At 36.0% G+C, this 23,665-nt stretch overlaps 1 protein-coding gene across 2 annotated transcripts in view; it reads right to left on the reverse strand.

Annotated features, from left to right (window-relative positions):
- Positions 1 to 5,249: 5,249 nt before the first annotated feature.
- The window catches only part of SKIL (SKI like proto-oncogene), a 35,487-nt gene continuing 17,071 nt past the window's right edge, over positions 5,250 to 23,665 (reverse strand). The window contains exons 4-7 of one of the 2 annotated variants that reach the window (XM_073359408.2): positions 20,863 to 21,101; positions 20,381 to 20,622; positions 15,279 to 15,503; positions 5,250 to 10,702 (exon numbers count right to left, since the gene is read on the reverse strand). In XM_073359408.2, the coding sequence (XP_073215509.1) occupies positions 10,541 to 10,702; positions 15,279 to 15,503; positions 20,381 to 20,622; positions 20,863 to 21,101 (868 nt within the window). In that variant the 3' untranslated portion in view covers positions 5,250 to 10,540. The remainder of the gene's footprint in view (positions 10,703 to 15,278; positions 15,504 to 20,380; positions 20,623 to 20,862; positions 21,102 to 23,665) is intronic. The other variant, XM_073359409.2, reaches the window with a different exon arrangement.

Genomic DNA, 23,665 nt, shown 5'->3' on the forward strand with positions numbered 1-23,665 from the left:
GAATGTAACAGAGTTGAGTGTGGCTTTGTATTTTTATAAATACATTCTCTCTCTGGCTAACTGAACTAATAAAAGGAAAGGCCAGAGCTTTAATTTAAAAAAAAAATCAAATAGTTGGACTATTGGAAATGCAGAAGAAAGTGGAGGTTAAGCAACATTGTGGGGCTGACTACAGGTCATCACACTAAGACACTCCCGTTGGAATGGGCTGGAGAGGGAGGGAGGGAATAGAGCTGGCAGATAAAGTTACTGGAAAGAAGAAATTGATCCTTTTACCAAAACAGAAGCTGTCTGTAGTAAGCAGCCTAGTGAAGATCAGTCATGTTTCCTTGGGATCTTTTCTGATGCCTTCTCTGTCGATGGAAAGAAAAGACAGACAAGTTCCTGCACTACCTCTACTGTGCCCCAGTTCTCAAAGTACTTTGTAATTCAGACTCAAAATGTCTCACTGATCTACTTTCCAGCATCTTATTATTTCCACTTCTGAATTGTGAGACCCAGAGTAACTGATTTTTCACTCATAATTACTTAGGTTTGTAGATTTCAGGTTATTTATTCTGTAAAGAGAGGAGTAATACATTTTTTTAAATGTCAAAGAAGAAAAAATTCACTTTTCCTTCTTAGTCTGAACCAGGTCAAGAAAGGTTGAGAGAAACAGGAGATCTTCCTATTCTTATACTTATTTGCAAAAAAGCATAAAGTCTTTCCAATGCCAGCAGAGTTCTAGCAGAACTGCATAGTGCTCCAGTAGCCAATGTTTGGAATTTGTCAAAGAGAAGATTTGAGTGTAATTGTGAAGCTTTGGGTCTGTACAAATAAAATGTGCCTGTGGAGACCACTAGTGGAATTTTTTTACCATTGCACTGTGTAAGGGAAGAATCTAACATGAAGTAAGATTACATCAAATGCTTTGTCCTCTTAATTTGTGTTTAGAGCTGTTAAAGGAAAGCATTGGGAGCTGATCCCTACCATTTAGATACTGATAATAAATAGCAGCCATGGGCTGTCATTCCAGTGGAGAAATCTAATGAATTCAGATTGCTTGGAGCAGGTCTTCCTTGGCACATAGTTTGTTAAAGTGTTTGCAAGCTTGTGAGAAGTCATGCCCCGTGGCTTTAAAAAGAGACGAACTAGTCAATTTCTAACAAGAATCTCACCTCCAAAATCTTCATTTTTCAAATCTTAGAAATAAGTATGAACAGAGAGAAAACATGAATTTAATAATTGTTTTAGACAGAATTAAAATGAAATGTTTTCCCTGTCAGATATATAGTTATTTTTCAGCTTTGAAAAATATTAGAACTTCAAGTCTTTTTCTAAAAGTTCTTTTAGCCTTACACCTCAGCAAATAAACTACGCAAAAGCACAAGAACTAACAAGACACATGCTAAGCTTCCCCTGTCAATCACTTTACTTTTTTATTGCATCCCAGCTCCTCTTTGTATGTTATTTAGATTTAAAGCTCATTGGGTCAGGGCCTTTGTCTGTAAAGCAGCTGCTAGCACATTGTGGGTACTATATAAACAATAATATAAGGTTCAGAATGAGGGGGACTTAGTAAAAATACATATTTTTGTGGTATGTTTACATTAACAACGCTGTTGCATATGGATTTCTGCGTTGTTTGGTTTGACATGGCTAGGTATGAATTCTTGTTTGTATGCTGTCCAGAATTTGTTGTAGATTTCATAAAAAATTAAGGATTTGAGAAAAAAATTGTGGTCCAAGGAGTCAGAGCACAAGAAGAACACACCTTCTAAAACAAATCCTTCTGTGGTGGTGGTCTCTTTATTAGATGGGACTTGTGAAACTACAGGAAAATGAACCTGAAAACTATAGACTTCTATTAAAACATGCATAGGTTGCCTTGATCTGTTATGAAAGTGGATGAACTCTAAAAAATGGAAAGTCACATTAGGAGATAAGCATCCCAGAATTGCAGACAATAAAAAAATACAGCTTTATACCCTGATCCTGCAAAAGCTTCAGTGAGTAGTCCCACGAGTACTCATGGCAGTAACTGCACGTTAGTGAATATTTGCAGGATAAGGTCCTTAGTTTATATGTAGCCTTCCTATATACTATAGTCTTCCTGGTATGAGTAGCTGCCGTTTCTGAGACTACTGTTGCTAGTGGTCACCTTGCTGAGAAGGGCTGGCAATGTGGAAGCTTCAGTGACCAACACCAGTTTCTGACTCAGTAGCTAACAGGATTAATTTCTCCTGGTTTTTGCCTTTCCTATTTAGTTTCCCTGGGCTGTCTTTAAATTCTCCTGAAGTGTGTTAAAAGGTAGGAGATGCCAAAGACATTTTCGATAGGACATCCTTCTAATTTCTTTTTAGATCATAAAGAAAGGATAACATACTTCCTGTTTTTAAGTAGCTTTCACATAGACAAGGCTCTGGCATTGAAACACTTTATTATGTGTATTATGACCTAGAGTCCCCAGCTGAGATCTGTGTCTCATTGTGCTCGGCACTGTATAAATGCATAGTAAGAGACAGTCCATCTCGGAAGAATTTACAATCTAATTAGACAAAGACAGACAAAGGATGGGAGGGAAAAGAGTCACAGAGAGGTGAAGTGACTTGCCCACAGTCACATAGCAAGTCATTGGCACAGCCAGGGTAGAACCCAGGTCTGATACTATTCCAGAGCTGTAACATGGTCTGCATGTAATATTACATGGAGCACAAATCTGCTTTTATGAGAAGCAGCTGCAGTTTACCATATGCAGCTCTCTAAAGCTTTTGACAAGACAATCTTCTGCAGCTATTAACATCCCTTCATTTATTTCCACTGCTAGAAGGGCATGATGCAAGATAACAGGAGTCCTTTCAGAGGACAGAATGATCTCTTACGTGGAGAAAGCCATGCAAAGGGACATGGAAGCAGGAAAATTCCATGCAATCCTGCAAAACATTCCTTCAAAGCAAGATACATTGGCTAGCCAAAAGACATACTGCTCCAAGAAATACTGTGTCCATATTCTAATTACTTCCTGCATGGGTGTGGGAAAAACTGCCCTGAGCTCCCTCCCCAAAACACTCTGCAACTGCTTAAGGGCAGCCACAGCATAGTATTAAGTTGCTATTAGTAATACAGGTAAGGAAATTCACCTTTTAAAAATGTGTTTTTAACTGGAGAGCATCTCTAAGATCTATGGAAATGTCAAGATATTATTTGAGCTCATAATTAACCAAGGAATACAACAGAAACATACTGAGCATTACTACTGAAACATTGATGAAAAGTAGGTTGACTGGCTTTGGGGTTTAAAAACCAAACAAATGCCCTATATCATACCAACATACATTGTCCTAAGAAATTCTGAGTGTATTTGGGTTTTTCAACACAAAGCAAGAAGCATTTCCCTACATTTTCGCTATACATTTAATCTCAAACAGGGCAACCATTCACATTTTTGCATGGTGGTTAGGGCAAATACCTCTTGCACACAGCACAAAAACAATAACACAAATGTTCAAACCTGCCAGAGAATACAGATGTCCATTTCCCATTAATTTTAACAGGAATAAGGTGTTCAAATACCTTAGGCATCTTTAAAAAATCTGTTTAAAGTTTCAATATCTTGTCATGGTCAGAGCAACACCCAGATTCTTGTACCAGGATTGTGACACCAGAATCAATAAAACAACAAACCACAAACAACAAAGAATGATCTGTCATAGTGCATTTAATATATATTCTTCAGGACAATATTTTGACTGACATGAGTGAATAAGTAATTTTAATATTAAAAAGTAAATGACTTTGCCAACTTAAAAGCAGCTGCCATTAATGTCAATATTTATTACTTAGGCAACAATAGCATAAATGCTTTAAAGCTTCTAAACTTTATGCCTTGTTATTTAGGAGAGCTCCCTGGATCAGCATTCAGTGTTTGCTCTGACAAGTGATCTTAGTTGCAATTAGTTTAACATATTTGTATTAGTTTTGATGGCAGTCTGAATTTTTAAATCATTCAAGCGATTCACTCCTGGATTGTTTCTCCATGTAATTTTCCTAAAACTTTTCAGAATTAATGACTGCTGATTAATCTGGACACCTAGAAAAAGCATGCAACAGGTATATTGACTGCTCACAAGATGCAAAACCACAAAGCTGTATGTGCTAGCAGGTTTACTCTGTTGGTTGCATTAATCTAATTACAGCTACTGATTCACTTTTTCTACTCTGATATCAGAGCTCCTCACAAACATTAATGAATTTATCCCTGTGAGATAAGAAAGCATCCCTGTTTTACAATAAAAAATTAAGAGACTTGCCCACAACCACACTAAAATTTTGTGATGGTCAAGAGCAGAACCAAGATCTGCCAAGTTCTAGTCCAGTCCCATAATCACAAGACATTTTTCCTCTCACAAGAACAAAAATAATATACAGCATAAATATTTTAACATTTCCTCAGCAAGAGAGAAAAATCACCTAGAAATTCTCCATGGTTTGTCAACTAAAAACACACAATTTTTATTTAACTAAAAAAAAAAAGTAAAATCATTTTACTAGAATCTTTGTTTTAAACTTAGTCAGTGCAGGAGTACACAAAAAGGCCTGACCCAAAGTCCATTAAAGTCAACAGAAAGAGTCCCACTGATTTCAACAGGCTGTGAATCAGGCCCTAAATGTTACAATAGGAATATGTTCTGCTTTAATAGGAGAACTTGGCACAGAGGATTTGCAGGAACAGGTCCCAACATGTTTTCTTTTAAAACAATTTTTCTGGTGTTTTCACTTTCCCAAAGAGAGACTATACTGTATTTTTACAGTAGCTAGATAGGGGAAAGGCTTGTTTTCCTGAGAGAATCTGCCAAGCACACAAAGGATGTTTCATTTACATAAAAACAAATACCAGTATTTCCAGGTATATAGAATCTTGGTTCCATAATTCCCAAGTAATATACTGATGCTAAGGGCAGGGACAGTTATGGAAAAGTGGACCTACAAGTTTTAGGAATGCAAAAGTTTTTGGAATCCCGGTCCTACTATAGCCAATGGGAATTTTGCTATTCTTTTAATGGGGACCTGGATTTCAGCCCTAGTATTACCCCCCCCCCCCTCCAACCTACGTATTTTGTAGCAGGAAGGTTAGGTGTTTTTTGAAAACAAGCCATGAATGTTCCAGTGTCCTGTGTAGAACTATAATACTCAGAAAGGCCTTCCACAAAGGTTAAGTTCACACAGCATTGTAAATAAATACCATGAAAACAAGTGTTTTGACAGTACAGTTCTTTATTTGTATTTGAATGCACAATCTATACAGAATATTTACAAGGCATGAAAATGGAAAACAGCACAAAATACAATTGAGGTATAAGCTAAGAGCACAGTATGTCATGTTTCAATAAATATAATTCAAAATTTGTAAACTAAGTGACCAGATAGATGCATCTTGTTTTACTAAAACCATATAAAATATTGGTTAATCTCACGTGAGGTAGAGGACAGCTTTGCATGTCATGTAATGCAACCACAGCAATGCTAACCATAAAACTGTACATCATTGGCAGAAAATTAAAAATTGTTGAATGCACTGATCATTTTATCTCAGGCTTTTTACTAATTTCAGAATAGTTATTCCACTTGTTGCCTTGATTAGAGATATATTCTACAATGTTTTATCAGTTATTCTTTGTAATTGAAAGATTAATTATACTGCCATGTCAGCATCAATAAATACTTCCAATAGTGAGCATGAAAACACAAAAATAGATTTGGTCAATCACAGACCTTATAACCCTGGAAGGCAACAATAACTGCAGCAAAACATTTTTAGACAAACTTTTATATTTCCTAGAATTATTTTAAATACAGTACAACTGTGCTTTCCTTGTTTTCAAGTGAGGTATCTACATTTGAAGAAAAATATTTTATAGATTTTTATTACATTTAGCTGATTTTCAAGTGTTTTGCTTTCTTTTTAAAACCTTTTGATCTGCTGTGCTTGATGAAGAAATGTCTCAACCCACCAATTTTTCAAGCATTTTCCAACTGGAACAGTAACTCAGCAGAAAACAAAAATTCTATCCTTAATAATAATGGAGACATATCATTAAATGTACCATGCAGTTGGTAAGTTGGTGACTTTTACTTTCACAAAAGTGGCTACTAGGCAGAAAACTGACTGTCCTTTTGAACTAAAGGAGAAATGTAACCAATATAAAATATTAGAACCAACATTCCAGTAAGGAAAATGTGTAACTGCCTCTCATACTACAAATGCAACAAACAAATGTAACATTACTGAAATCTGCAGCTTTTTGTACTAAGATATTTTACTGTTGACAGCTTAGATAAAATTACTTAACCACTGCAAGCACAGAATTACAGGTAGGTGTACTTAAGTATTTTGTTAACTTTACCATACTATAAAAAGTTCTGTCATGTGGATTAATTACATAGATTAAGTGCAGGGGAAAAAATACAAATTCAATATTTTTACTGACTAGTCAAAATATATACCCTACTAACAAGAAGTAAATTTTAGGAAGCTGACTATGAAAGTATTTCAAGGCCAACTTTACAACTAATACTACAAAAATGTTTCTAAAATTTCTTATCCCATCATTATAGTTAATTGAAAAATTAATTTTTCAAATTTAATTTAATGCTTTTTTCAAACTAAAACCAAGAATGTATGAATAAAAAGTTGTTCGTGACTTCCAAAAGGTGGGCCTGAGCAGTGCCTGACAGGCCAACATACCAGTAGCTTTATACGCCCTCTAACTTTGCCTACTTCACTAACTGCATTTTACCTTTACTATATACAAATAATTTTACACCTAAGCTATTAATATATTAAATATAGAATAAAATTACTTCAAGAATGTAAAACAATTACTATATTTAGCCACATACTAAAGTTAAAGGGTAACTAAAGGATAACAAAAACTAAAGCAAAGCTTCTTTGAATTAACATCAAGATTTTGCTAACCTCTCTTTATCTAGTGTTAAATGATTGCATTTGTGAATCTGGGTGATTTTACAGCTTCCAACATTACAAAAGATTTACTACTCTTCTAAAGTCATTACATTTCTCTTGCAGAGTGGAGTGCACCTAATATATGAAAGTTTTCCTTTAAATTAAAATGTATATTAATAAACTAGGTATTTATGTTGAATACTAATTATTTTCTTCCAAAAGTGCTCTAGGCAACTTTGCTTCTAAGTGTTCATTAATGAAACTTTTAAAATTAAGAACATTTTAGTCTTTTTCTAAAAAATTAATATTAGGAAAATCTGGAAAACAAACTTCCTGTGTAAAAGACCAACATACAGAAACTAGAATCAAAACAAATTGCACTATTAATATATAAAATGAGCATCATAAGATTAAGAAACCAAGTTCATATTGACAGATTAACTTTTGCCAGCAGTCTCTCTAAATGGGCATTCCAAGTCTCTGCATACATTGTCAAATAAGCAATTTATCATAACTACTCTAAGTCAGTAAAACAGCTCAACATAAAACTATTTATTCTAGAACTTATACAGTATTTACAATTTACTAGAAAACTATCTTTCAATTACTATGGACACAAAACCTATGGCACATTTGTATATATTTTATTACCTAAAATCTGTGTAAAATTAAGTCTACACATGTGGAATTGTGTTATGCAAAGAACCTAAAATGGTTATTTCTTTACTCAATGTAGGAGGATTACAGTAATTTAAAACTTATTGTAATTTTAGAATTAAATGGTATATTTACAAAGTTACCTTTTAAAAGATTTTAATCAATTTTAAGTGGCATTTTGAGCCAATTATTTTATAATTAAGAGGCCATATCTGCAATGGGAATTGTTTTGCTAAAACTTACCACAGCTCCACCTCTGGTTGCAGTAATGGGAATACTAGTATAGACTGTAGCCACTAGCATTTTAAACACTGTATCATTTAGACGGGTTTTGAACAGAGTTAGATAGCATGTGATTACAACACTGGCAGATCCATGGAGCCCTGTCTACAGTAGCACTGGACTCCCATGGGTGTTACCACTGGTAAGTTGAAATAGTGGCAACAACAATGGGAAATTTTGCAGACATCACCTAGTATAGACAAGAGTCTAAAAGTGAAAATTGATATACTACTACTACTGTAATTATCCAGTGAGGACTCTACCCATTCAACAACTAACACATGAAATACTGTGGTAAATCAGATAGTATAAGAATATTAAACAACCCCTTTAGGTCCTATCTACACTGATGATTAAACTATGTGAGCCAACATGGTTTGAAGTGCAAGATGCACTCTGAAAAGTAAGTAAAAATGGCATAATGGGATTCTTTACTGCCTCAATGACATTCAGATCAAACATTTTCAGTTTACCAGAAAACAGGGTATTTTTCCCAGCTGTTAACTGGCACTCACAGCCTGAGACCTGAGAGCAAGCTGTGTTCTTTCAGGCTCCAACATCTAATAATAAGGATTTTGCAGTTGGAATGTGGTCAGCAGTTTTTTTGGTATGTAAACTAGACTAGAACACAGCTCACTCTCTCATAGCTGTATTGACTATGTATATAGTAGTAAGACTTTTGGGGGCGGGGGTCTTTAAAGCAAATAGACATGACTTTGAATACAAAAGCATATAAGGAGCAATCAGGCACTTTTGTCTCCACCCCATAGTCCCCTTTAAATAGTTTGGCTTGCCCAGATAGGGTAGATAGGTATACCTATTTTTAAAAGAATGATCCCAAGATGCCAGAGTGAAAATTTTGTGCTCTGTAATCCATAATAGCAAGGGACACGATGTTTCAAATTGCTTCATTTAACCTGCTTTAATCCTCAGTGTAGATGGGACATTAAGAATTTATTAAAATTCTAAAACACATATTCTTAATTTTATCTCTCCAAACTTGAACAAGCAGTATATGGCACATATGCCAACTTAATCTTTCTTTGTACAATATTTGCTACATTTGTGAAAAAATTAAAATGCATGCAAAGTTTTTAATTTTAGCTAATTCAGAACAAAAATGGAAGCAGACATTTTTACTCATGATTTTATCTAACACTAATTTAACTGTGGAGAGAACAACAAAGACACAAAACTATAGCAAAACTATTTCAGTTAACAGTGGACTCAGATTATGGAACATGGAACTACTAAAAGTATTTCTAATCAACAACAACTAAAGTCTGTCATGAGAGATCCTTCAAATTTTTTGGAAAGAAGTAAGAGACTGTATTCTTTCACCCAATTTTGTAATAATGCATTTAATATGTCAGGATTCTAATAATAAGGGATTCTAAATCCAATCCTTTGTGACCAGGATTTTTCAACATTAATGTCAAGTATACCAATATAGGGATTCTGTACTTCTATCCATTTTTAAATATTATGGTTGAACATGCAGTATTTTTGAAGATTATGGTAATATTTGCCATGTTGTTTAACCACACAAAGTACCAAAATGACTTTCAAAGTGTCATAGCTCAAAATTTGATGTTTTTTTAAAACTTTTTACTAATTACCTAAATGTCAATAAGGCCTGTTTCTACATACCAAAAGAAATCTGTAGAGAAGAGAGACTTTTGGATATCAAAGTAACTAACATATATGAATGATAACAATTGTTATTCTCCAGAGCATTAATATTTTCAAAACAATGTTAATTATCCAAATGTTGAGGGTTTCTACAATACAGCCCCCATTTTATTTTAAAGACTTTCTTCAATAGTTGTTACCTGAAAAGGATTGGGGGGGGGGGGAGTGGGGAGAGAGAGAGAGAGATGGGATGGGATGGGATGGGATGGGAGCAGAGGGAAGGAGATTTTTAAACTTTAAAATACACAGGATTCCATTTCAGTTGTTCCTTTTCACACTGAAATGCATAATGTTATCATCCTCCAAAATGCCAACAGAATATCACAACTTAGATTTTGAAATTCTTTCATCTTGATAATGGACATTTAATAGCAACTATTAAAAACAACAGTTTGAAAATTCTTACAGATGAAATTATGGAAAAAAACCTCTGGCTATTATATTTCTGATGGTCAAATCTCCCTTTATCAGCATGTAAACATGCAGCATTAATTTACAAATGAAAAGCTGCCCTTATTGTCACTTAATTTCTTACTGTAACCCTAAATTCTGCTTTTCTATTTTAAGTTTAGAAAAGATCATAATTAAAAAAAATACATTTCTATAACTGGATATCCAATAGACAGCAAAATAAAAATGACCACAGTATATTTTAAACATACAATGCTGCTTTCAAAAGGTGCAGAGTCCTCAAGACTGCATTAGAAATATAGGCAGAAACTGTCTGTTCTTAAACAAAAGGTTTCATATTGTTAATAGCTGTCTGAGAAAAAACACCAGTACAAATAAATGCAGATTTTCATTAGTTAAGAAAATCTAAAAATGTATATCAAGATATATATCATCACCTTGGTTTTCAGTTTGGGAACTAGAAATACCTTGTCTTATCATACAGATAAATTGCGCACAATTCAACTACAAAAAACCCAGTTTGAAGGGTACAAGTGAGTTTCCCGCTACCAACTTCTATTTTCCTTTTCCATTCTTTGAAGATTTCAAAATCTGAAGCTTCAATTCCTTAATCATCATCTCTAACTTTTCTCTTGCTTCTCGTTCTTGTCTCAGTTCATCTTGGAGCTCTTGTCTATCTGCCTCTGCATGATCCAGTCTCTGTCTCAGTTCTGCCAACTGCACAAATAATTAAAAAGAAAGGAGAGAGCAATTTTTACATATATATTTGTAAAGGCCAAGTATTCATTTAATGAACCAGCTGATTAACGTTGTAAGTATCAGATAAAAATATTTCAGATGAACAATGTGTCTCAGATCAGGTCACAAAGACTTTTTTAAAATAAAGAATCTTTTTCAAAAAGTTGCCATGTACTAGTACACTATTGGCAACAATGTAGTACTATACATGCATACCCACCCTGGTACAATACAAGTAGATCCCCACATTGTGTATATTTAGATATGTTTTCATATTAGTATATGAACTGTCATACCACATCATATCATTAGTACATGTAATCAGATATTAAGTCTCTACCGGTGGTCAGTACCAGATGCTTTTCATATCCCATATTGTATCCCACTGTTTTTGTTCTCTCCGTTTAATTGTCTTGCCTGACAAAATGCTACTTTATTCCGTAAGCATTAATTTTAATGTGCCTCTATAACTAAGGATGTCACCAGAATAAGACATGATGGTATGGTCAGTTATGATTACCTTTAGTGCAAACCAAAGAGAACTGTGCAAACTAAAGAGAAGATGACTATTTAAATTACCTACATAAAAACGTATAAGTTAAAACATGAGCATACATATAGCACAAATATTTTGAATAATATAAAATCAATGTGCTTACTTCACAAAGAAAGCCATGCTAAGTGAAAAATATAATGTAAAATACCCCAAAGCCAAGACATTCATAGTTATAGTTCAAACTCACTAGAGTGATAGAGAATTTAAATTAATTTGCAACATCAAGTCACCTATTGTTGCAAAGATAATGACCCCAATAATACCAAATCATTCTTGGCAAACTGATTAGTGCATACACTATATTCTTGGGATTATATACTTTCATTTCAATGTCACATGTCTATCATGCTGGAAACTCATACCCCCAGTTAACTTGGTCGCCATGAGCACGCACACACTTCTCTCCTTAACAGTCAATTCAATATGTTCAGTATATTGCATTACTTAATATTGAAGGTAAACTGAAGAACCTGATGACCAGTTATGCAAATGATACAATAATGCCAGGCTACAAGTTCTCTCATAGAATTCTTTGTTCATTTCTGGCAATGACACTGATGAAGATTTTGTTGAACTGATAGCTTGAGGAGGTGATCTGTTAGAGCTGGTTGGGACATTTTGACAAAAACATGACATTTTTGCGTTCTTTTCAATTTTCCAAATACTTAGTAATTGGTGACTTTGAAGGCCTTTCCCCGCCCCCCGCCCCCCCCCACACACACACTATTCTGCTAAGGAATAGTGTTCCATGTACAATGAGTGTTGTGAAAGAAGATAAAGAAATATCTCCCAATACTGAACTGAACTAATTTATCCCTGAGTCTCCCCATTCTTTTTTTAAAGATATGGACGCATTTTTGAAAAGTGACATTAAGCCTAATGCAGTAAAAACAAAGAGCAGAAACGAGAGAAATCAATCAGACATTGAAGCCATTTACTATAGAACTGTAATATAAATATAACATTGCTTTGGGTTTTGTTTAGAGTGTCTCTTACATTCAAACTCCTTTCCCCCCCCAAAGGAATGATCATGGATTCAAGTGTCTTAGTCTAGATTTTTCCTCCCCTCCATTCCTCTCCTTCCACAAAACTCTTTTTAGGACAGAAGTGGGAACTGGAGAAGCCTGCTGATGTCGTTGGCTTTTTTTGTGGGAGCTCGGCCAGCTTGATCAGAAGGGTACTTTAAGCAGTGATGACAGTTATACTCCTGCTCCCTATCTGACTCATGTATATAGATAATCCAATAATTTATCTCTAACAAAAGGGCTTTATGAAATCTGGAGAACTTCAAGATTAAACTTGGTAAGTTTATGGAGGAGATGGTACGATGGGATAACATGATTTTGGCAATTAATTGATCTTTAACTATTCATGGTAAATAGGCCCAATGGCCTGTGATGGAATGTTAGATGGGGTGGGATCTGAGTTACTACAGAGAATTCTTTCATGGGTATCTGGCTGGTGAATCGTGCCCACATGCTCAGGGTTCAGCTGATTGCCATATTTGGGGTTGGGAAGGAATTTTCCTCCAGGGCAATTGGAAGAGGACCTGGGGGTTTTTCGCCTTCCTCTGCAGCATGGGGCACAGGTCACTTGCTGGAGGATTCTCTGCACCGTGAAGTCTTTAAACCATGATTTGAGGACTTCAATAGCTCAGACATAGGTGAGAGGTTTATTGCAGGAGTGGGTGGGTGAGATTCGGTGGCCTGCATTGCGCAGGAGGTCAGACTAGATGATCATAATTTTCCCTTCTGACCTTAATATCTATGAGTCTATGAGCTGGGCACTGACACAGGTGTAAGCATTTTCTAATTGTTCTGAAGTATGCCAGGCACAGATGACCAAGCTGCTTTGAATTTAGAACCATGCCATTTAGAACCATTTATGGCACTTTCTCCTTTAGTACTGACCTCTTTCTTCATGATCAAAGCCAATTAGATGGTCCTTTGAAAGTGGCAGGCTGTTAGCATGGACTCCTTGACTACTGTGCTTTTGTGGAGAGCAGGTAACAGGTGCAATGAAATAATATGCATAATGCCACTGTGATGTATGCAGTGCAGGAGCCAGGAAGAGAGCCTCTGATTTCACTTTCTTGCAGGATTCCAGCCATTTGGAAGGATCCACTGGCAGTCTAGTGATACTGGCTAAACTACTCCACCGTACTTTGTAGGGAACTGGTGGCAAGTGTGGTAAAATGGCAGATTAGACTAGACCATTTTGCTACACTCACTGAGGGAGCCAGGAAGAAGGGACTTCCACCCACAACACCCTCAGGCTGGTCTAGAAGGAAGAACAATGATCCAGGTAAGCTCTGAATTCCGCTTTTTCTTGGTTTCCCAGCAGAAGGATATTTCTCACAATTTAAAGCTCTCAGAGGTAGAGAGCACAGCCTGCAGATGCTTTCTATGATAGAAATAGTGAACTGAGGATCTCTGGAATGCTACATCCAGCCTATGAAGAAATCACTGTTCAGAAGAATTATATTTCACTCAGATGCGTCTGTGACTGATGCTGACGGGTATGGCCAAAATCAATTGCTAGTAACGTAGAAATAATTAGACAAGAACGCTTGAATGAGCTGTACTGTCCCATTGAACCACACAGCTAAACAATTGGGAGTTTACGTGAAAAATGTGTTTAGCCTCATAAATCTAACTTTTTAAAAAACGCTTTGGAGAATAATTTACTATTCGTGCCCTCCAAAGAATGTAAACTATACAAAAAACACACGGAACATAATTATCTTCATAAATCAGAATACGCTGTTATCTGCAGTAATGGGGCTTGTACCAGATGTTTAGTAAATTGGACTACACACCGAAAAGATTACTTCTGACAGCAGAGTTTAGGAATCCTACTGAGCAGAATGTCATGAAATTAAGCTCAACAGAAAGGATTTCTGATCCTAAATCAAACACTTCTTCATTCAGCCAGTGGCTGCTTTTCATCTGGTGGTAGTTTTAGTATAGTAAGGGAAGTATAATATAATTTTACTGACAAGTTGACCACAAAATTTATCGACTTTGGGTTTTAGAATTTGTTTTTAAATAATTAGGATGACTAGATCTCTATGACAGAGGATCTGAGACCTGAAATAATTAAAGTTTCATGGCAAGCAAAATTAATAAACAAAATATTTAGAAGAGTCAGACTCCATGCTGCCTGATGCATCCAGCAGGATGACAGACGCTAGCTCCTATAGAAAAGAACAATGATATAGATTAAAAGTTATTTAGTCTAAAGAAGTGAAAGTCTAGCTTTTGACATAGCAGCTTTTGACATAGCGGCGTTGGAGACAGGAAAGCTGGGGGAACTTCCAGAGGTAACGAATCGGGAGACATCATGGGATGAAGAACTCAGACTATGGCCTTCCTCTCCAATAGGACTCTTAATCAAATGCTTCTATGAAAAGTAGAGGTAGCCTCACCTAATCCTATAGTGGACTCTGACACCAAGGGAAGCTGTCAGTCTAACCAAAGTGTGGCCAGAGAAGTGGTTACTTCCAAAAAATATAAGTATTCTTTTTTTCTCTACAACTAAAATAAGAATATTTTATTTTGTTTAGTTTACAAGTGCAAATCTAAATGTATTAAGCAAACCATTTTTGTTTTAATTGCATTTTCTCCTCATTTTTAAAAATTCTTGTTTTTATTAAATTACTGTGGTATGGGTCATTTAATGCAGGCATCCCCCAAAAGAAGAGAACTGCATAATCTCTAGGGAGAGATGATGAAGGATAAAGAGTTTCTGTACCCTATGTCCCCTTCAACTCTGGTCAGCAGGCATGGTGAGGTGTGCTGCCATTAGGTGAACAAGAGAGGAAAGACCAAAGAAGATGAAAGCTGGCAGTGGTACAGGTAACACACTCTTCATAGTAAAAGTTTAAGAGCTGAGCTGCCAACAGCCTAGTACAATTAACTTTATTTGGCAATTTCATAATTAAGTAGGTGGTGCTAGACAAAACACAAGACAGATTTCAAGCAGTGTTTTTTTCCTTACCTGTGCTGCATACTCAGCTTCTTTGTCCTTTTCTAAATTGGAGTCACAGGTACACTTTTGTCTCATCACCTGTTCCAGTTTTTTCTCCAAGTCTCTCTGCTCAACATAGAATTCTTCCATTCTTTGAGCATGCTCAGTTTGCAAAGACTCAAGTTCTTTCTGTAAATTCTGCTGCTCCTCAGTTAGTTCCTTCATAACTTTAGAGTTACTTAACATTTCCACTTCCTGTCAAGAAATGATGACGATTATACACAGAGTGATTCTAAAATCACTACAATCAAAATCATTGTTTCTATTAATTTAAATGGGTATCTGGAAATACTGAGGAGAAAAACAGAATGTCCACTTTGCTGCTGTGTAAATAGGAGTGTTGAATTCTGTAGTCATTATGCAATATAACAAAGTGGTATTGTCAAACACCCAGAGCTTCCAAAAACAAATTCACAGGTCGCAAAAGTGAACCTATGTGAGCAGCAATTTCATTTTATAAACCAATTAAAATAATAAGAACATTACATTTGTTCTTTTATATAAAAATGCAGAGATCAAAATGGGCTGCCTTGTGGCAGCTTAGCAAGTCAGTATTTTTTCTGGATATTGCCTTCTTTTCCTCTGTAGTTTGAATATGTTTTTTAAATGAAAGCTAAGTCTTTGAACCAGGTGTAATCAAACTAGTGATATATACCAGAGTCTGCAAGCAGCCTGAAATAGCAGCTCTGGGAGGCGTGAGCTGTCCCATTTTACCTCAGTTGTGTTGATTCTAAAGTCAATTATACCAGTGTTAAAGTGCAAATTAACTACTTTATCGCTGGTCAAAGAACATGAAACAAAGACAACGATCAACTGACAAAAATGCATGCAAAGCATGCAAGAAAGAGAGAGAATCACATTATGAAGATATGAACAACCTGATGTAAGTGGCATCTTGCTTTGGGGCCTGAAGTGGGCAGAGTTTAGTTTGTGATTAGAGCTTATGATAATTACATTTAGCTTTTTCTTCAATTCAGTCCCTGTACTACTATTTCTCTGATAAGTATCTATGGAAGAGAGGGTTTTAAGGCTAGCTATGGAGAGCTGCGGAGGTCTCTGCTACCACAAATAGAAGGGAAAGAAATCTTCTGTATTTAAATTAATCTTGCCTTAATTTGAATTTAACAAAGAAGCAGAGCCGAACTGGTGATGACAATAGACTTTCAAGGGGAGAGATATTTTTCTGCTCCAAAGGGAAAAACAGACAAACTTTGCTGGAATATTTAGTTAAAAAGCTACTACAAAAGGGAAACCGTTGTAAGCAGCCTAAACAGTAAATATAATCATATTTCAAGCTAGCAGAAGTGGTTAACTTAAAACTAAAGTACTACATGGAACCAGAGAGGAAGATAATATTTATACTTTCACAAAAGTTTATTTTTGTTTAAATACCAATACATAGCATCTTTCATCCACAGATCTCAACGCACTTTACAAAGGTAGATAACTATCATTTTTCTCCATTTTACAGCTGTAAAAACTGAAATATGGAAAAGTAAACTGACTTGCACAAGGTCACAGTGAGACAGTGAAAGAGCTGATGACAGAACCCAAACCTCCTGACTCCAAGTCTGGTGCCCTAGGCATTGAACCATAAAACTTCCCTGCACCTCTGAAATAAGTCTCGTACCTGGTGCTAGTGCCCATTATAAAAACCAAACATTTACCAAACTGTGGCACTAGAGGGAAGGACTGGTGAAAAACTATATTGTGGTGCATGGGATCAGAGTCAAAATTTCAAAAGCCATCATATGATGGTAAAAACCTTTGTGGGATCAGCCAAACCACAACCAACTAAACAGAAAAGTTGATGGTTTGGAGCACAAAGGAACAGAAAGTATATGGGCCAAAGAGAGGCCCAGGACAATCAAGTGCAGTGTTTTTAGCCACAAATGAATAACTCTGGAATAAATTTCACAAAAATCTAGAACAAAATCATAACAGATGAACAATGACCTAGAGCAACTCAATCCTTTGCTGAATCCCATGTTCAATCCACCTGAAAAGACAGACTTGCCTGATGAGAAGTGATTCAACCCTACTGGAGTTTGAAACACTATTTAATAGTTTTTGACAAATGTTTATTTTTTAACTCTTGGTGCTGAAGAAAAAAATTAAGATTAAAATTAACACACATTCTAATTAAAAAACAAGCATTATAAAAATCAATATAGTACATATTAAATGGATTAAAAACTGGCTGACAGATGTCAAAACACAATTGTTAGTAGGAAGTCATCAATGAGTGGCATGTTTTTACTAGGGTTCTACAAGGATCAATTCTTAGCACTGCGCTATTCAGTATATATTTTTGTTAAAGATCTGGAAGAAAGATAAAATCACTGTTGATAAAGTTTGCAAATGGCACAAAGATTGGTGGAGTGGAAATAATGACATCATTTATACAGAACACTCTAGATCACTTGGTATTCTAGGCACAACAGACAACTTGAGTTTTAATACAGCCAAATGCAAGATCTTACATCCAGGATGGAAGAATGTAGGCCATATTTACGGGATGGGGGGACTGAATCCTGGAAAGCAGTGACATTGAAAAGGACTTAGGGATCAGGGTAGATAACTAACTGACATGAGCTTCGATATGCATTGGCAAAAGTCTAACAAAATCCTTTTGGCTGTATAAAGCGGAATATCAAATAGAAATAAAAAGATGTCATCTCTTTATATGGACTGGGTGGGACTACTGCTGAACAGTGTGTTCAGTTTTGATGTTCACACCTTAAGATGACGTTGAAAATTGGAAAAAGTTCAGAGAATTGCTAGAAGAATAATTTAAGGTTTGGAGGACATGCTTTATAGACGGAGACTCAATCTCTTAAAGAGCTCAATCTATTTTACTGAAGTAAGGGTTAAGAGGCTACTTGATCACAGTCTGTAAGTTCCTACACAAAGGGAGAAGACTCCTGGTACTAGTGGGCTCTTTAATCTAGCAGGCAAAGGCATAACAAGATCCAGTGTCCAGGAGTTCAAGCTAGAAAAATTAAAACGGGAAATCATGCACTTTTAAGAGAAAAACAATGAAAGCACTTAACCACTGGAACATCGTATCAAATGTGTGCTTTCTCCATTGCATAAAGACTTTAAATCAAGATTTGATGTTTTCTTAAAAGATATGGTCTAGTTCAGTCATAAATTATTGGGTTTAAGGCAGGAATTACTGGGTGAAGTTCAATGTTTTGTCAGACTAAGTGATCATAAAGGTCCTTTGTGGCCTTAATCTGTAATTCTATGAAGATGTGAGTATGGCTGGGGAGAATGTATTTACCTGCTAACTGAACTAGAGAGTTAACACAGTGAAATTACTGAAACCCAGATCTTGCAATTTACTCTGTGTAGGAACAAGGATCTGCCCACACTGAACCAGTTGCAGGATCAGTGCTAATATTTATTCATTCAGAGTAAAGATTACCACAGTGTCAACAGGACCTATACACCAATGACAGTGCTAAACTTTATCACAAGGTTTAAGAGGGACTCAAGTAGAGCAAAGGTCCTTGTGCAAATGTAGATGCAAACTTCAGGTATAAACAAACACAAAACTCTATTTCATACTAAACTAAATAAGCATGAAATTCACCCCACTGCAGAGGGCCTGCACAAAGCCTTGGGCACCATGCAAGCCCTTAACTTCTGCAATGGGCTGAATTTCAGTCTCATTTATTATTAAATTATATTTTCAGGTACATAAGGCCTAGTGTAAAATTTGGTATACAAATGTAGTGTGCATGCATAAAAATTGTGTGAATACAACTTTAGCAAGAATATTAGGTAACTATTTTTGTAAAGCCAATGCTGTTTAATTCTAGTTAACAACAGAAATATCCTGTAAAAAAAAGAAATTTAAGTACAGTACCTGAACTGTTTTTTAAAATATATTACACTACTCTGGAAATGACATTTTATTATTGCTGAATTAAATCTTAGCTATCAATGAATACAGCATTGATACATTATTTCAAAAGCAAGTGTACCATATTGTACCACACACAAAGATAAAAGTCAAAGCTTTTGTTATCTGTCAATTCTAAACGCCAATGATAGCTCGAAGAAGGTTGAGATTTTTCTATTGACCAAACCTCCTCAATTTTTCTACCACAGATATAAACTCAAAGCATAGTTTTATTCATTAAGAATTCTTCCCTTTTGTTAATTTTACTTAATAGGTCAAAAGCCTAAGACATGATCTGACAGTATGTGAGAGGTAATCTTAAATTTTATTCAAAACTGAGTCAAATAATTATTGTTCAACTAGCTAGCAACTTGCAGCTCATTTGAAATGGTTAAATGTAGATTTCAGAGTAACAGCCGCATTAGTCTGTATTCGCAAAAAGAAAAGGAGAACTTGTGGCACCTTAAAGACTAACCAATTTATTTGAGCATAAGCTTTCGTGAGCTACAGCTCACTTCATCGGTTAAATGTAGAGTAAATTATGTCAACTGCTAGTGAAACAATATTAGACAAAGGAAGTTTCTATTCCGGTAATGGTTTAGACAGCAGCAAGATCTTAAACTATCTGGCATGTGATAGAAAAAAAACAAGGTTTGAATACAGTCAGCTATTAAGCTATACTTTAATTATTAAGGTCATATACTGGTTGAGTATTTAACCTCCAAACCTACAAATTAACACCATAGAATACCTATGGATTATTTTGGTTAAAAAGAGGATTTTGACAATTATACTTAAAGAATTCTATTAAAATATGCAATGCACATTGAAAGAAATATCTAAGCACCAAAAATGCACATTGAAAGAAATATCTAAGCACCAAAAATTAATTAGAAAGTGAAGCACGTGGGTTTTTTTCTCCCAAGTGGCAATACACGTGTACCAAGATCTGAAACTCGGTAAAATCAATTAAAAAATGGTTTTATAGTTTATCCTGTAAATGTTAACATAACGTACATTAGAAAGACAATATAGTGAATGTCAGGTTCCTAATATGAAGTATCACTTGTGCTTTATTTGTAACAGTAGCACTGATTCTAGGACCAACAAGTTAAAAGGAACAACAGTTTTCTGGTGATAAAATCAAAGGTTGGTACCATACCATTTGAAGCTGCTGCTTCTTTTGCAAAATAGTATTCAGTTTTTCTTGCTGTTTAAGGTAGGTTTTCATTACTTCCTCCATGATTCTTCCCTTGTCATCTTCACAATTGATGTCCTTGATAGGAGTTGGGGATGAGGTTTGTGCACCATTGCCTACTTCAACCTGGTTAGATTCTGCAGCGGCTTTGGAAGTGGCATGTTCAGATTTCCCTCTTCTTGTACAATTAGTTGACATAGGTGGATCTTTAGAAGACAAAAAGGTGGCAGAACACTTGTAGAAATTTGTTTGTTGAAATTCCAGATTGCAAAAATACAAAGCAACCTATAAGATTATGTAAAATGCATAAGAATGTAGAAAAAGAATGCAGTAATATATGAAAATTACAAAATTGGCTTGCCTTTGATCTTTACTAAAGTAGATATTATTGGGTATAAAAACTGAAAGAACATGACAGCACGTTTCAAATTTCATTATCTACTCACCCACACTTTTATGCAGTTCTGTGCTAGTTTTTAAGTCGATTTTTTCCTGCTCTTCAAGAGAGAGCTCTGGATAGGAGGCAGCTTTTTTGTGTTTGACACTATTGAATGGTTTCTGTGACTGTCCAGGTAAAGATTTAATTACTTCTGAAATCTTGACTGCTGTTTTTGTAGCTTCTTTACATTGCAATGTAAGGGATACATTTGGAGCAACCACTTTATCACACATGTAAAGGTAATGGCTGAAAGAGTAGAATAGCAAAATTAACAAAAAAACCCTAAGATTTAACAAATGTGAATTAAAGCAGCAGTAAGTTATATTTAAGATGATTTCAAATATTAAATGTTTCATAAGTATAAAAAATTTGCAAGAGAAAATAAATGAATGCCAGAGGATGTTGTGAAGGTCAAGACTATAAAAAGGATTCAAAAAAGAATAAATTAATGGAGGATAGGTCCATCTATGGCTATTAGCCAGGATCAGCAGGGATGGTGTCCCTAGCCTCTGTTTGCCAGAAGTTGGGAATGGGCGACAAGGAATAGATCACTTGTTCTGTTCAGTCCCTCTGGGGCGCCTGGCATTGGCCACTGTTGGACGATGGGATACTGGGCTAGATGGACCCTTGGTCTGACCCCGCATGGCCGTTCTTATGTTCCCTTTTAAATTGTTCTTGTATAATAGAAAGCATAGCTATCTACTGAATCTTTATGCAGTGATTACATAATCTAGGATCTTCAGAACCAAATCAAGTGGAGGAATCCAATTTTCAGTTGATTACTTTAACATGATGTACAAATTACTCATTGGATACAAAAGATAAAATTAAAACTATAAAGGCACTTATGCATGTTAAATGACCATTTTAATTTCTCAAGTATTAATCTGAGGATTCAAATGTTCGATATGGACATTCCATAAAAGATTCTTCTTTTAAAAACTGGGTTCACAGTCTCTAGACTGTTACAAGACACCTTAGAACTCTTACAACTCTTACATTAACAGTATGTCACTGTAATAAGTTGTTAAAGAAGATTACCAAGGTGAAATCAGCAGTTGCACTCAGAGATTAATCATATTCCTTACTCAGTTAACTAAGTGGGCTGTTAAAAGGGTCGTTTCTTCTCTGAAAATTATTTTTGAGAGCCAGATTTATTTACAATGCATTGCTGGAATCTCCCAAACTACTTCATTCAGTACCAAAAAGAAATGTATATTAATCACCAGTACATCAGTCACACAGCAAATATATTCTTTCACAGAAAGAATTCACATTTTCAGTTCAGAAGAAAACTTCTTCCCATCAATCTTAATGATTAGGTCTTGTGCAATGTTCCCTCTAATTTTTTACATCCATTTGTGGAATGAATTTTGTTATGTGCACCAATATGGAGGTGATGTGGGGCAAGGGTGGGGCCAAGGGGTTTGGAGTGTGGGAGGGGGCTCGGGGCTGGGTTAGATAGTTGGGTGCGGGGAGGGCTCTGGCTGGGGGTGGTGGGGCTGAGGATGAGGGGTTTGGGGTGCGGAAGGGGGCTCAGGGCTAGAGCAAAGGGTTGGAGTACAGGGGGGTGAAGGCTGCCCTGGGGCTGTAGTGGGGAGAGAGGACTCCACCCAGTTCTCTCTCACTGCAGCGGCCCAGGGCTGGGGAAAAGTACCTCTCCCCAGTTGCAGCAGCTCCAGGGCTGGGAGAGAGGCACCTCTCCCTGCCGCAGCCCTGCACATCCCCTACCTCTCTCTTCTCCAGTCCAGGCCCCTGTGGCTGCGTGCCTGCATGGCCCTTGATAGCCTGCTGCGTGGCCGTGCAGCTTAGAGGGAACTTAGGTCTGGTGTATCAGTGCATCACGATACAGAATAGTAGTCAGGGAGGATACCAAAAGAGAAGCTTATACTATTAAAGGTCATGTTTTTCAAAACATTGTGCCTCAGACAAACCAATGTAGAAGTTTTTAAATTTTTGTTTATATTTAAGATTACTGAACAGACAAGATGCTAATAATTCTACTCTCCCACTGGAAATTATGTTCTGACAGGTTTCTAAACAGGAGACAGTAGGAAAGCCACTGGTCTGCATTGATATTATCTGTTAAAAAGATTTAAGTATGAATCTGTACTAAGCACTAATATACCGCCTGCTATGACACACAGAATGTTGCTATGCTATTGGAGCTGTGGCCATTTGAAAGGAAAACAATGCCACACAGTATATTTTCTGTTTCCACCTATTTTCCTTACTGTTTCTCATAGTTGCATATTTTAGAGAAAGCATGCAATGTAAAAACTGCAAATCAGTCAGTCTTGCTCAGAAATAAAAAGTTTAATTAGATAATAATGCAAGCTAACACACTAGTCATACAGTGTTTCGGTATTCTTTTCTTAAATATATAAATGAAACTCTAGATAAAGAAGGTGGGGAACAGAAGAAATAATTTGAAAGAAAATATGTAAAATCACTGAGAATCGTACCTGAACTTCCATGAATTTGATTTTTTAAAGTCCTGTTCAGCATCACCAGTTTTGCCCACTATGTGATTTTATCGCTAGAGCCCTGCAAATCCACAGATATCTGCCTTTTATCTCCGGACCATTTTTGCAGATCATGACTCGGATGTGGATACAAATTTTATATCGGTGCTGGACTCTATTTATCATAAGTCTCACAATACTTGATGTTTGTCTTAAAGCTCAAGCTCCTGGAGTCAAGTGATTATGTGAGTGAGTATCTCAGCTTTCATTTTAAAAAGTAAGCCTGGAAATGTGAACCAAGCATACCCTAAAGCTAAGAAACCAGAAGACAAGTAAGAACCCCAA

The sequence above is a fragment of the Lepidochelys kempii genome, chromosome 9 (genome assembly GCF_965140285.1).
Source record: "Lepidochelys kempii isolate rLepKem1 chromosome 9, rLepKem1.hap1, whole genome shotgun sequence".
In the NCBI taxonomy this organism is placed as follows: Eukaryota; Metazoa; Chordata; order Testudines; family Cheloniidae; genus Lepidochelys; species Lepidochelys kempii.